Source organism: Falco cherrug, chromosome 3 (genome assembly GCF_023634085.1).
Source record: "Falco cherrug isolate bFalChe1 chromosome 3, bFalChe1.pri, whole genome shotgun sequence".
NCBI lineage: Eukaryota > Metazoa > Chordata > Aves > Falconiformes > Falconidae > Falco > Falco cherrug.
The window spans coordinates 2,563,298-2,577,427 of record NC_073699.1 but is presented as its reverse complement, the minus strand read 5'-3'; the positions used below and the strand labels follow the sequence as shown (position 1 = coordinate 2,577,427).

The 14,130-nt window shown below is 42.5% G+C and overlaps 1 protein-coding gene across 4 annotated transcripts in view; it reads left to right on the top strand.

The window, feature by feature from the left end:
- Positions 1-14,130, top strand: part of ZFAT (zinc finger and AT-hook domain containing) — a 145,065-nt gene that overhangs the window by 47,408 nt on the left and 83,527 nt on the right. Inside the window, exon 1 of one of the 4 annotated variants that reach the window (XM_055703583.1) lies at positions 852-1,158. The exons of 2 other annotated variants lie outside the window; for them this stretch is intronic. In XM_055703583.1, coding sequence (XP_055559558.1) covers positions 1,140-1,158 — 19 coding nt within the window. In that variant the 5' untranslated portion in view covers positions 852-1,139. Of the gene's footprint in view, positions 1-851; positions 1,159-1,458; positions 1,848-14,130 lie in introns of those variants that run through there. One more of the 4 variants, XM_005439195.4, reaches the window with a different exon arrangement.

The following is a 14,130-nucleotide window of genomic DNA, read 5'->3' as shown; positions in this document are numbered from 1 at the left end:
GTTTAATACTAAATTCATTAATATTGAACACATACAATGCTTGTGATGATTTAAGAGATATTCAGTGGTTTATTGGTGTAGAAACAAAAGAAAAATATGAGGCAGAAGCGGGTGTTTGAGTATTCCAGTGGCACTAGTTGTGCTCTGGCATGGAAGTACCCACCTTTTAAGTTCCTATTAAAAAAAAAAAAAAAAAAAAAAAAAAAAAAAGGAAAGCTGAAGAAATAATTCAATACTCAAATCTATAACTTGGGAGCACCGGACTGTTGATAGATGTTGGTATACTGCTCTCCAAGGCAAATGCAGCAGTTCTCAAAAATTAACTTGCAAAACTCATGGTCTTGGGTATGAGGCTAAATATCCACCTGAACTGCAAATCGTCATTGTTTATGGACTTATTAACGTGGTGGAAACTATTTTCTTCCAAGCTTGTCCGATTACCTTGCTGTAAATATGCAGATCTACTAGGTTCATTAAGACACACGTTTGTAACCATTGGTGATAAATTAAGGCGACTCTGGTTGTCGCCAGGCTGTGCCAGCGCGAACTGGGCAGGTCCCACGCTCCTCAGGGGGCTGGGGCAGCTCCGGGCCCGCGCGGGGGAGGGGGGGGGGGCGCGGCCTCGGGCCGGCGGCGGCTTAGGCGGTGCCCGGGGGAGTCCCCCGCTTGCCTAAGCCCTGTCCCCGCCGGGCCCGCAGGCCCGTGCGGCTGAGGCTGGCCGTGCGGCGGGCCCGCCGCGGCCCGTGAGGCGGCCCTGAGGCCACCGCGCAGGCGCCGTCCGAGGGCGGTGGCCCAGCCGCGGGGCGGGGCGCGCGCTCCCGCCCTGCCCTCGCGCCCCGCCCCCTCCCCCGCCCTGCCCTCGCGCTCTCTGTGCGACGTCGCTGAGGAAGCCGCCGCCGTGTCGGACGCGGCAGATTCGCCATAACGCGCCGCCCGGCCAGTCTCACCCCACCGGCCCCACCGATTAAAATAACATTTTTTTTACCAAAAGGGGAGGCCTACGCGAGGCCGGCGGGCTGGCGCGGAAGTGATTTTTGTTTTTCCCCTTCTCCCCCCCCGCCCCTTCTTTTCAAACCAGGCCGCGCCGCCTGGCTGTCGGTCAGCTCCCCCGCCGCCCCCGCCCCTTCCCCGCCGCGGTTATGGAGGCTGCGGCTGCAGGTGAGCGGGGCGGCGCGGGGCCGCCCGAAGCGGCGGGCCGGGGAGGGCGGGGGAGCGCGGACGGATCCTCTTACAGCAGGGCCGGCGCTGACGGGGGCTGTGGGGGGAGAAAGTAGTTCCGGTGGGAGTCTCTCGTCACGTTCCGTCCGCACGAGAAGTAGTTCCCTCACCGGCGGCTCCCCCTACCCCAGCCGTCCTCTCCCGACCGCTGGCGGCACGGCGGGGGCGGGGGGGGCAGCGGCTGCCGGGAGCCCCGGGGCTGTGGAGCCGCCTGCCGGGGCGGGCCGAGGCCTGGGCCGGGGGCGCCCCAGGGCGGGGGCGGGGAGGGCGCTGGGCCGCCCCGTGCCCGTGCGGGTCGCTGGCAGAGGAGGCGGGCGAGGCCGTGCGGCCCCGCGGGTCCCTCCGCGGTCAGGGGGCGCCGGCGGGGGCACCTGCCCCGTCGCTCCTGGTCGGGAGCGCGTAGGGGAACGAGCGGCGGGCGGGCTGCCCGCGGTTTGTGTGGAACGAGTCGCACGGCGGCGTTTCCCCCACTGCCGCCTGCCTTTGGCAGCTGGTGTAAATGGTTCTAGGTGGGGAGCCTGAGAGCTGAGCGGCGGGCGGCACGTACCGGAGTCAGGGGCTTCCGCTGCCTTGTCATCTCGGCCTGTACGTGCCTTGTATTGGCCTGACTTTTCATGGGGATTAAACGTGTAAGTAAAATCACGCAGGCGTGATAGCCGTGGTGATTTTGTTACCTGCTTTCTGCATTTCACAATCCCCGTGCGCTCCTTGCAGTACAAGTTCGTGATGTAGTAATAGTTTAATGCAAGTTAATTACACTGTGTACTCGAAATGGCTTTTGGTTGTCATTCCCTGAGATGACACTTTAATTTTTAAAATCCTAAGTCACTTCTGGTGTCCTGTGCAGTACTTACAGACAGTGAGTTTGCAACTCAAACAGGATTTTATGCCAAGGAGAAGAGCCCTGTCGGGAGAATTAACTTGTACCTGAATAGCAGAATATCGAACAGGTGCTGTGTTATTTAAGTGCTGTTGTAAAATCATTCCAGGACTGTTTTATATTTTCTCATCCAACTTTAGATGAGAAGGTAGTTCTCTTACCACTACTACTGTTATTAATAAATTCGTATTTATTCAAGCACATTTTATTTAATAACATTTATCCAATAACAAAAAATGTTCTGAGGGTGGTTAGAACTGTCAACAAGCCCAGTCTGTTTGGTACTGCAACTGGTGAACTGTGTCTGACCTCTGATGCATTTCTGTTACGTGTGCTTCCAAAAATCAGGGTTGGAGAATTTCAGCCAGGGCATCCTGGAGTCGGTGGCTGATCATGTAGTTCGGGCTTATTTGAGAGGTTCCCAGTGTTGTCGTTATCTCCGGTAGGGTGGCTGATGCTACTGTATTGTACGACAGTATATTTTACCGGCAACTTCAGCAGCGTTGCATTGAACCACATGAGGGCGATCTTAGAACGTAAAAAATGACAAAAGTCTTACTATAAGCACATCTATTTAGGCTTTTTTTTTTTTAAAGGATGGATAAACTACCTTGTTTATATGTTTGATAAACTGGTTATTCTAAACTGCTGCAGATAGTTTAATTTCCTAGTTATCAGAACAATCTTTGTATTCCAGTTCTGAATTTTGTATATTCTAGCCAACATAAATGTGTCTAGGCACTCATCAACTTCTTTTGAAGAACTTTATGTAACTTTTTCCAGGAGCATTTGTAAAGCTGTTGTGTATAAAAGAAAAAAACAACCCTTTTATTTGCCTTCATTAGTTAAACTTCAGTCCTTTTTGAATTTTTTTTTTACAAATCTAGTAACAGACTAATTAAATACAGTATGTTTTGTTATCTGAGGTGAGGGTGTGAAGACAGCTTCAGGCAAAGAAGAGAGATAAGAGCCTTGAGCCCTTTTCCTGTTGGGGTGGCTGTTTCATCATGTGGCATGAGGCAGGTTCTGGTCTCTGGTGGTATCTTAGACTAAGTCTGAAACCACTTGCTGTAACCTGGATGCTTAGTCTTCCGATAACTCAAGTTAATCTTCTAAAATTGATCTACTGAAAAGTGGAACTCTAGTCTTACTAAGTCTGTTTCTTTACCTTTGTATTGGAGAAAATGATGTCTCTATGTCAAATATTTGGAGATTTTCAGAGGTACTGTGTTATACTGGTGAAATACTACAGTATATGAATGCTAGAGTAACTGAGCTGTGTTAAAGTCTACATTGTGTATTGGTCACACTGCAACTTAAAAAAAAATCTAAGAAAGTATCAATAATCTGGATCTTAATTTTGTGGCACGCCTGACACGTACCTCTCAAAAGTGACTCATGATGCCTGTCTGTATAGAGAAGCGTAAGAACCGGGCAAGCACACAGTGATACTTGTCCAGAATACTCTCTCCTTCTACAGGCTGGCTGAGCCACCACTAGCATCTTTCCACTTACTAGTTCTTGAAGGACTTTCCTTCTAAGAATTTTTAACACCAAGCAAACATGTACCCACCCTAACAGTTACATGCAGAACTGCCTCCTTTCATACTCTCTGCTCCTCCCAGTGCAGCAGCAGGGAGAGATGAGCTAAAAGAGCAGACAGTAGTTTCAGAGGGATCATTTGCTGATTATTGCCTCCATGACACACATGATGTTGTAGTTCCTCATTTTATGCTTTGCCTTTTCTTCATGTCTCAGTTCCATCCTTTCCAGGCAGAAAAATTCTAATTTATTTAGCTGCTTGCTTGTTGTTTTTATTTCTGTACTTTAAAATATTATTATTATTATTGTTGTTGTTGTTACATTTTTTATTTTTTCATATTAGAGGAACAGTATCCAAAGACATAAGCCCGGTATGGACTTTTGCAGCAGTAATCTTCTTTTCTGTATAGGTCTATGTGTTATAGGACCATCAGTTTTATAGGATTGTCTATTATAACTGTAAGGTTTTGAGTAGCGCAGTTCTTAGCTTCATTTTGAGGCTGTCTTTAAAATGTTTGCCATAATTGAGAGATCTCTCCTAGAAAACCCCTCCAAACCCCTATAGAACAACAGCAAATGGAAAAGTTTGTTTTGCTATGGTCTCACTTTCTTTGAAGGGTCCTTTCACACACAGGTTACTTTTTACAACACAGGCTCTCAGGCAGGCTTGTTACTGTTGAGGTGTTTTAAAAAAAATTGCTGCATTCTGCTTTTTATTTTTCAAGTTGATAAAATTATCCTTACTGACCTGCCTTACTGCATTACATTTAATGCAATTTACAATCTTTTTTTGTTTTCCTGGTTTGGCAAAAGTTTGACTTATATAAAGATGCTTTCTTCTACTAAAGCTTCCTTACACTGCTATTTAGCTGTACTTGAATATGATGCTTTTAAATAGTCTTCATGCTGCTTTCAAGGATTTAACTCTTCGTGGAACCTTTTTAGACCTTTTTGTGCTTTTTGTTTTAAGATGCTTTTTATCTTCATATAGTTCACATTGTTGAAGTTAAACACAAACATTTGGCTGTTTATCACTCTTTTAAAGGATTGTTGAGTACATTAATCATGGTTACGTCTCACTTAAGGGCACATTGAATGGGGTTCTGTTTTTTACTTCTGATAAAGTCAAGAAGTGTTTCTCATCATGTGGTTTCCCGACTGCTTGGTGCATGAAGCAGTCATTAATGGTGTCTAAACATTTAATTTTGGCATCCTGTCCCATCCTGGCATTCAACCAATCTGCATAAGGGTAATTGAAGCCTACAATATATTGTTGTTTCTGGTTTTGTAATCTCTTTTATCCCCTTCAATGTGTCACAGTCATTCTTACCATTGTGGTCGGACTGTTGCTTATGTGTCCTAATGCTGTGCTTTTCTCTACAATGTGAGTATTTCATTCCGCAGGGATTCTGTTACTTGTTAAAATAGACTGTTAATCAGATTTGGCCCTAAGCAGCTTCTAACAGATGGCATTGCTTCACAAACAATACAGCCTACTTTCTGTCCTCAGTATTTTCAGGTCGTAGTGTCCCACTGGCATTACAGCAATATTTTCTAGAAACTTGTTTGAATGCGTGTCTGTCAATAATCCTTGTCTACAGCTAGCCATTCTGATTTTGGCACCTTGTTAGGATTTTTGCATTATTGTAGTAGTAAGTAGATTTAGCTTTTTAAAAGCAACTACAAAGAAATGGAAAACAAACTGAATGATTTGTTTCGACTGTTTTTTGTTGTTTCCGGTTAAGTTTTAACTTCTATGTCATCTTTCATGTGAAAATAAGCTTCATGATCTTACCGCTGAAAGGTGAATCAACTTCATCTTTGTGGCCTTTTGCACTTGTCATCTACCCATCAGTGTTTAATTGAAAAATGTCTTCATAATCTTTTACATTTTGGGTTGGATGAAGAAGCTCGGTGCTCCTCTATATTTTTTCTCAAGTCGTAACGTGCCATTAGGTATATACAACAGCAGGTATATACAGTGCTCACAACAGCACTGTCATGCATGAAATGCAGTTTATTTCTTAATCGGAGACATTTACAGACTTAAGTGAAATTTAGTCTTATATACTGTGTACCTCCCTGTAATATCTGAGAGCGTCTATAGATGTAGTTTACCTTGTAAACTAAACTTGTGGCCTTGTTAGAAAAAATGTTGAATGTACATGATTAGGTTTTTCATAAAACTGGATTAAGCTGTATTGATTTTAGTATCATCGTTCAGTTTTTGCAGGAATGCATCCTATATCAACATTACCATAACTTACTTTCTTAATGTTAAAATAAAAAAAAAGCTGTTTGTGGCATTTAACTGATGATAATTAAATTGTCCTGATTTTATTTAGCACCTAAAAGTGAGAAAAGACAATGTCAAGCACTCCTTTTCTTTGATTGAATGTGTTCTGTATTGCGGGTTTTGTCTCAGTAGTCCTCCTATGCTGGTGAATTAAAAAAGTAGTTGCTTACTGTTCAGAATAGTTCAAATTCAGATAAAGAAAGCCCTAAAACAGTGTTCTCTTGTGTCTCACCTGTTGCTTTTAGTACAGTTAATTTGTTAGTTTTGAACATGGCATTCTTGCAGTAGCAAATAGTGGCACGTTTTATATACTTTTTTCCTTAATGCTTACTGAGGATAATACTTTTGATTTGGAGATATGCCATAACCCTGCATATTAATTTTATTTATGAACCACAGTAGAGAAAGTGGCAGGAAACAAGTATTGGTTTACTTATATTTTTTTACTCTATCAAACACAAGAGAAATAAAATTAGTTTATACCAATGTCTTTATTAAAATGATAACTAAAATATTTAAGGTCAAGGAAGAGGTTTAGGGAATAAATCTGGCTAAATACAGCCTTCTGAGATTGAAGTGTATGTTACCAAAACTTACATTCATTTGGTGATCCTTTTTTGTAACATAGAAAATGCAGCTGACAGTTACTTAAATTTTACTGAAATTATTAAATAGTATTCATTACTTGAAGGTATTGAAAACATGTTATCTTACGTTTCACAGTATTTTGAAAAATATTTTGATTTCTTTTTTAAATAAAGTTTAGTTTAAGTAAAAAAAGAACAACAAAAAAAATGTCCCTCCAGTGAATCAATAAAAATCAGAGCTGCATTATAACATGTTTTTGAAAATTTCACATATTTGAAATAGCATTAAAATGAAAAAATCTCTTAACACGCACAAAGGAATAAGATCTGATGTCTAAGAATAATGCTTTTAATGTATTTGAGATTAGTATAGGATATCGTATGTGTACAATATGTACTGTGTCTGCCTATTCTTTTATGTTCAGTTCAAACCATTTTTTTGCTGAGAAATAATGTTGCTTGTATTAAACACAAATCGTTGGCTTTTTACCTCTTGCTTTCATATTATTTCACAATTTCCATACTGTTACCTAAAGAAGCTATAAAGGAAAAGCGCTGTTAATTGTTTTAAACACTTGAATATCTTACATGCTCAGCATTTGTGTATGAAGCATTCTTTAATAAAAACAAAAGTTGTATTGGAAGAATTGTGGCCACTTCTTATGGCACTTGAGGTTTGAACAGAAACCCTGGTGTTTTCTCAGTTATTCTCATACCTGCATGTGCAGGACAGCCAGGGTTTCAGGCCCAGCCAGCGTGAGTTTATGAAAGGTTTCATAAACTTTCATAAACCTTCTTGACAAACCTGATCTCCTCCTATGACAAGGTGACCCACTTCCTGGATGAGGGAAAGGCTGTGGATGTTGTCGACCTGGACCTCAGTAAAGCCTTTGACACCATCTCCCACAGCATCTCCTGGAGACACTGGCAGCTCATGGCTTGGATGGGTGTGCTCTGTGCTGGGTTAAAACCTGGCTGGATGGCCGAGCCCAAAGAGGGGTGGTGGATGGAGTTACATCCAGCTGGTGGCCGGTCACAAGTGGTGTGCCCCAGGGCTCAGTACTGGGGCCAGTCCTGTTTGTCTGATCAATGATCTGGATGACGGGAGTGAGTGCACCCTTATAAGTCCGGAGATGGCACCAAGTTGTGTGGGAGTGTTGATCTGCTTGAGGGTAGGAAGGCTCTGCAGAGGGATCTGGACAGGCTGGACTGATGGGCCAAGGCCAGTTGTATGAGGTTCAACAAGGCTCAGTGCCGGGTCCTGCACTTGGGTCACACCAACCCCACACAGCACTGCAGGCTTGGGGCAGAGTGGCTGGAAAGCTGCCTGAGGGGAAAGGAACTTGGGGGTATTGGCTGACATCTGGCTGAACATGAGCCAGCAGTGTGCCCAGGTGGCCAAGGAGGCCAATGGCATCCTGGCCTGTATCAGAGACAGTGTGGCCGGCAGGACTGGGGCAGTAAATGTCCCCCTGTACTTGGCACTGGTGAGGCCACACCTCGAATCCTGTGTTCACATTCAGTTTTGGGCTCCTTACTTCAAGAAGGACATACAGATGCTGGAGCATGTGCAAGAAAAGGTCGATGGAGCTGGTGCAGGGTCTGGAGCACAAGTCTCCTGAGGAGAAGCTGAGGGAACTGGGGTTGTTCAGCCTGGAGAAAAGGAGGCTCAGGAGGGACCTTATTGTTCCTTACAGCTACCTGACAGGGGGCTGTAGGCAGGTGGGGTTCGGTCTCTTCTCCCAGGTAACAGCCAACAGGACAAGAGAAAATGGACCCAAGTTGCCCCAGGGGAGGTTTAGACACATAGTGGTCCCATCCCAGTGGCTGGAGGTAGAGATGGTGAATGGGGGTTGTGGTCAGCTCGTAACACTTTGACTCTGCTGCTCCTTCCGTCTCACGCTCTTCCCCTACTCCAGCATGGGGTCCCTCCCATGGGAGACAGTTCTTCACAAACTGTTCCAGTGGGTCCTTTCCACAGGGTATGGTCTTTCATGAATGGGCTGCTCCACAGCGTGGGTCCCCCATGGGGCCACAGGTCCTGCCAGAAAACCTGTTCGCGTGCCTCCCCTCCATGGACCATGGCTCCTGCCAGGAGCCTGCTCCTGCGTGGGTTCCTCTCTGCATGTTGCAGCTTCCCTCAGGGCACATCCACTTACTCCAGTGTGGGGCCCTCCTTGGGCTGCAGGTGGGGATCTGCTCCACCATAGACCTCCATGGGCTGCAGGGGGACAACCTGCCTCACCATGGGCTTCACCATGGGCTGCCGGAGAATCTCTGCTCCAGTACCTGGAACAGCTCCTGCCCCTCTTTCTTCTCAGGTCTTGGTTCTGCAGGGCTGTTCCTCTCATGTTTTTCTCACTCCTCTCTCCCATCTGTTGTGCAATGGGTTTTTACCCTTTCTTAAATACGTTATCCCAGAGGCACTATCAATGCCACTGATGGACTCAGGCTTGGGCAATAATGGCTCTGTTGGAGCTGGCTCTGTCTGACATGGGGGCAGCTCCTGGTGTCTTCTCACAAAAGCCAGCCCTGCAGCCTCCCCTCTGCTACCAAAACCTTGCCATGTAAACCAAGTACGCATAGTCCCACAGATGCTCCTCAACTACCCCAAATCTTCTTGTTTCTCTTTTTTTACCAGTTACAAAGTCCAGGTAGCCTTCTCCAAAGCTGTGCCTGCAGTTTCTTGGTGTCCCATCAGTTAGTAACTTGAGGGTTCTGTTCCTTGGCATAGTCTGTTATCTCATCTGCCAGGTTTGTGTGTCAGTGTATTCTTGTTCATCGTTTATCCCATTAACTTATTGTACTCTTTTGCATTGAAAAGTTCCTTGATTAGATAGTCTTAATGATGCAGAGTGGCACCTTCAGCATACCCTTACAAATGATAAAAAAAAGACTGAAGCCTTTTTTTTAAGAAGTTGATGTTTCTTATCTCATTCTTGGCTCACTACATCCAGTTTCCTGGCTGTACCGTTGGATGCATAACAGAAGAAGGACATTCGTCCATTTATTTTTAAGGGCTTTCACCTAATAATAGAATTTACGACAGGCGTTGCATGCTATGACATGACTTACTACAGAGTTGGAAAATCTGAGTGGTGAAGAGTAAGCGGTCCTGTGGACCTGCACATCAGGTGAGGTGACTGAGTGTCAGGGCCGCCTGTGCTCCCTGCTGCACTGCCCCATTAGCTCTTACTGAGCTGCCTGTGGACTGGAGCGGGGAGTTAAGTGACCCACAACAAATTGGAAATGCAGCCAGACACTGGAGAAGGAGCCAGTGTCATGGAAGTAGGAGAAGGAGAATAGACCCAATGATGTGACTCTGAGCTGAAGACGTGTTTATGTTTCTAATAATTCCAGCCGGTTCCATAAAGAAACTTAATACCACCATAAGTCCTTTCTTTGTAAACCATGATGTGCTTGTAGATGAAGATAGAAGCAAAGGAAGTTCAGGATCGACCATGTGAGGAACCACATCAGTGGTTAAGTACCTGGAGATCCTCTTGCTGATTTGCTGGTGTAGAAAATGGCAAAGCAGTAGTTTAAATTGTTTCATTACCAGAAGAAGGACCGTTGGAGTAGGTACCTGGTTTTCTCTGTGGTGTAACTGGGTGTTAACCCTGGAAATAAAGATACAGTTTCTTATTTAACCTGGCTTAAGAATACCTGAATCTTCTGGCAGGATTCAGTGAGGCAGATGTCTAGTAGCTGTACAGTATAATATGCCCAATGAAGACTGTGATAGCTTAGATCTGACCTGTCTACCTCTTGTGAAACCTGGAAGCTATGTTTACCTTGAAGATTTTAAGCTAAGAATGGGTACTGTTGGATTCCAACCAGGCCTCAGCAGAGAGGGGCAAAGTTCTTGTAGCTGCAAGAAGAAAGGAGGTTGGAAGCAGAAGTACAAGTTAACATGAGTAGTTACATTGAAAGCTTGGAAGTGGGTAGTAAGGAACAAGAAGACAGAAAAAAAGTCTCTTAGAGAGCATGGCCTAAGAGATACAAGAGGCAGAAGGGGGAAGGTTAAAAACGCATGATAGGAAGTGGGGGAGGGGTAAACTGGAAACATATAACTTGAGAGATAAAGGAGTTATTAAACTGAGAATAAAGATAGTATCCGGTATGCTGAAGATGGAAGTCTTTTAGATTTAATACACTTTATTTTTTTCACTTTCACCATCAGCATTACTAATGGTCTCTAATACAATCACAAATACCTAATTGTCATTAAAAAAAAAAAAAGAAAAAACCCAACAGTGTTCTAGTCTAAGAATGATGTATAAGATTTTTAATTGGAGAAAGTTCTTGTTGAAGGATTTGATGGTGATGAGGCAGCAAGGTCTGTTTCAGCTCTGTTGTAAGTTTAGAAGGAAATAAGTAGTTACTCATATACTGAACTTTATTGCTGTGTATTTTAGGAAGGCTGACCAGGTGCATAAGCATGTGTACGATCACCTTTGTTATTCCACTGGCCAATAGATATCTGGTGTGGGTGTTTTTTTTTTATTTTTGTATTTAACTACAGAGTTCTAGTTCCTTTTAACAGTTGCAGAACTTCTAAAGCTGTTACAGAAGTTTGTGGTCTGCATTGGAGAGAGTGATAGAAACACTTTGGATACATTAGAATGATTTATGGCATATGAATACAGATTTGTTCCCTTGTGCTGCATTTCTTGTGAAAATCCTTATTTAAAAATAAGCTGTACCTAACCCCAGCCTACTTTTTATGCAAAATGAAAGTTTGTGATTAGTTAAAATGAACTCTGGACTAGGTTTTGTCATACAATGTTCAAAAGAATATATGACAATAATATATTAGCTGAATCCCTTAAATACTGTTCATTTCGGTGATTTTTCTAAGATAAGGGCTTCTTTCTCCCCCTTCTTTCCTCCTCACTCCAACTTTAAAGCAAAACAGCACAGATACTGTTTTATGCTTTGTGAAGGGGATTGGGAATAAGGGAACCTGTTTCCTAGTCTGCAACTTGCTATTTTTTAAGTAAGGCATTTGTTAATTTTCTTTTACTATATACATGCTCAGTGTAAAGAAAAAAAATACTAATTATGAAATATGTTGAGGTCTGTGGAAGAATTAAAAAAAAAAAAGGCTTCACTTACAGCTTAATTTTCCACTTTTCCATTTAAGAGGAAAGTAACTGGTATTACTTATTTCAGTGTACACTTAGTGCAGTTTGTATGGGCAAAACTGAAGATAATGAATTAACACAAAGCACGTTTAGTGAACGGAATGTTCCAAAATGGTTTTGGCTGAAATTCCTGTTGTTTGTTTACCTGCATACTTGATTACTGTTCCTTTCTTTCTCTGCATATTTAATTGCTGTCTAATTAATTGCTCTGTTGATTTCCTACATAATTAATTATTCACTAATTAATCATTGATTCCCTGCATAGCTAATTAACTTATTGCTTATTTGATTTTTACAGTTAATTGACTATAATTCATTGCTCTATTGCTACACCACCTAATTAGCAACTGGTTAATCAATTACTGTTTGCTTACTCCTCATCTAGTTGTTTAGGCATGTGATCAGCACGGTTTATCCTCTTGCTACCTGACCTCCTTTTCCAGTCATGCTTCCTAGAATAAAAATAATTTCTTTAATCAGTTTTGTTTCTGTCTCACCTCTGAGCAAAGCACATGCATCTTCTGCACAGTCTCCTGATGCTTTCTGCACCTTTTCTGACAGTCGTACTGTTCTCTGCCAGCTGGTCTGCTCACTTCTGGGTTTGTTCCAGCTTTACTTCTGTTTGAAGCCTTGTGTAATCAGGCACTTTAAACAACCACAGAGACTTTTGGGGATTCTTCTTGCTCTTGTGCCCATCTCCAAGGCATTACTGGAAGGAGTGAGAGATAAAATAGTGTGTGAGTTCTGGTTACAGCTGTTGAAGGAGGAGACACAAAGCAGTGAACCTGAAGGAAAAATGACTAGCAGGCCAGGAAGCAGGAACGGAGGCAATGAAAACCTCAAAACAGAAATGTCAGCTAAATCATAGAATTTCAGTGTTAGTTAAACCTTTAGGTAAATACTCATAGGGTTTGTAGTGCGCATCTTAAATATACATTTACATTTACAGTTGTCATCCACTGGGTCAATAACAGGCTTCATTCGCTTTTTTTTTTTTTTTTTTTTGGTTATGAAAGAGTAATGCTCACTAGAGCAGAACTAGTTCAAAGAAACTGATCCAAAAGAACATTTCCATTATAAACATACTGCAACCAAAATAGAAATGTGTGTGTGCCCAAGACAGCAAAACACCTGAGAAGAAGTCCTACCAAGATTCTAAGAACACACTGAGCATATTATACATTTTATATAGGTGCTTGTGTGTGAAATGTAGAGTATATTTCAAACAACAGGAACTGTATTTGTTTTTCAGAGATGTTTTAAAAGAGATAAAGGCATACGCTGCCATTTAGTTTTGAGATAGTTGTATTATTTCCGAAGATGAGGATGCTTTTGTTATAGTTTCAGGTGCAAATAACTAAAAGAGAGCCAGCTCTGCTGTTCTTAACATTCAGAGCACCTTAAAGATGGATTTTTCTTGAGTGGGTTTAACTGTATGATTAGTGTCATGAAGGGAGGGGAATGTTGTTGAGTAGGGGTAGTGGTCTTTGCTTGGGATGGTTTTGAAAACGGGTTCCAAAATACAGCTTCTCTATTCTCTTTCTCCCAGATTCATCCCAAAGTTCACAAAATATCACTTTATTTCTGTACTTATCTGGTAATCTGTGTTTTGATTTGTACCTCAAATAGCTTTAGTTGTTCCAGTTTGATTTCAGTGAGTGTATGTCCTATAATTTTCTTCAGGCAGGCAGAGGGAGAGAGGCAATCTAAACCAATCTCTGGGCCAGGAGTTTATATGGGTATCTGAAGAACAAGCGTGCTGTTCAAATTGGTTCCTGGTTGCTGTTAGGTTTCGTTGGACACTGAAGGGAGCAGTGACTGCTGAAAAATCAAACCATTAAAGCAAATGAAGGCACTTTTAGAAAGCAAACAAAGTCCTCTGAACTAACTCTCTGCTAGAAGCTCATGAGGTGTTTTTTTTAGCTGGGTTTTTCTGAATTATTATGTTTGTATTAACCCTTCTTCATTATTATTTACTCTCCTGTGGCTTTGCTTTCACATCACACCTCTAGTACATGTAAATTTAAAAAGCCAAAACAAAACATGAAGTTTTGTCTAAAAGGTTCTGTAAAATTTATGTTTTAAACATTGACCAAGGAAAATTTTACTGAAATTCTTCCTTGCTGCTGCTTTGAAGGTTTTTAATTTGTTGGGAGTTTTTTTGAACCAACAGGCATTTTTCCTAGAACTTGTATGTCAAAGCATATGAAATGCTAGATGTTTTTGATAATGTTGGATGTCAATATTTCCTCTGAGACCAATATGATGTGTTTTGTTTTGACAGCAAAACTTTTTCCCCTCCTTAAATTCTCCTCCTATCCCTGCTCATTTTTCTCCATGTAGATGGGTCAAGCTGAGGCCTGATTTTTTTTTTTAAATATTGAGATAAAAGAAGAAAAAGCTTTGTGTTTGTACAGCTCTGAAGTGAATGGCCAGAAGGAGAAAGGCAGATGATGTGAC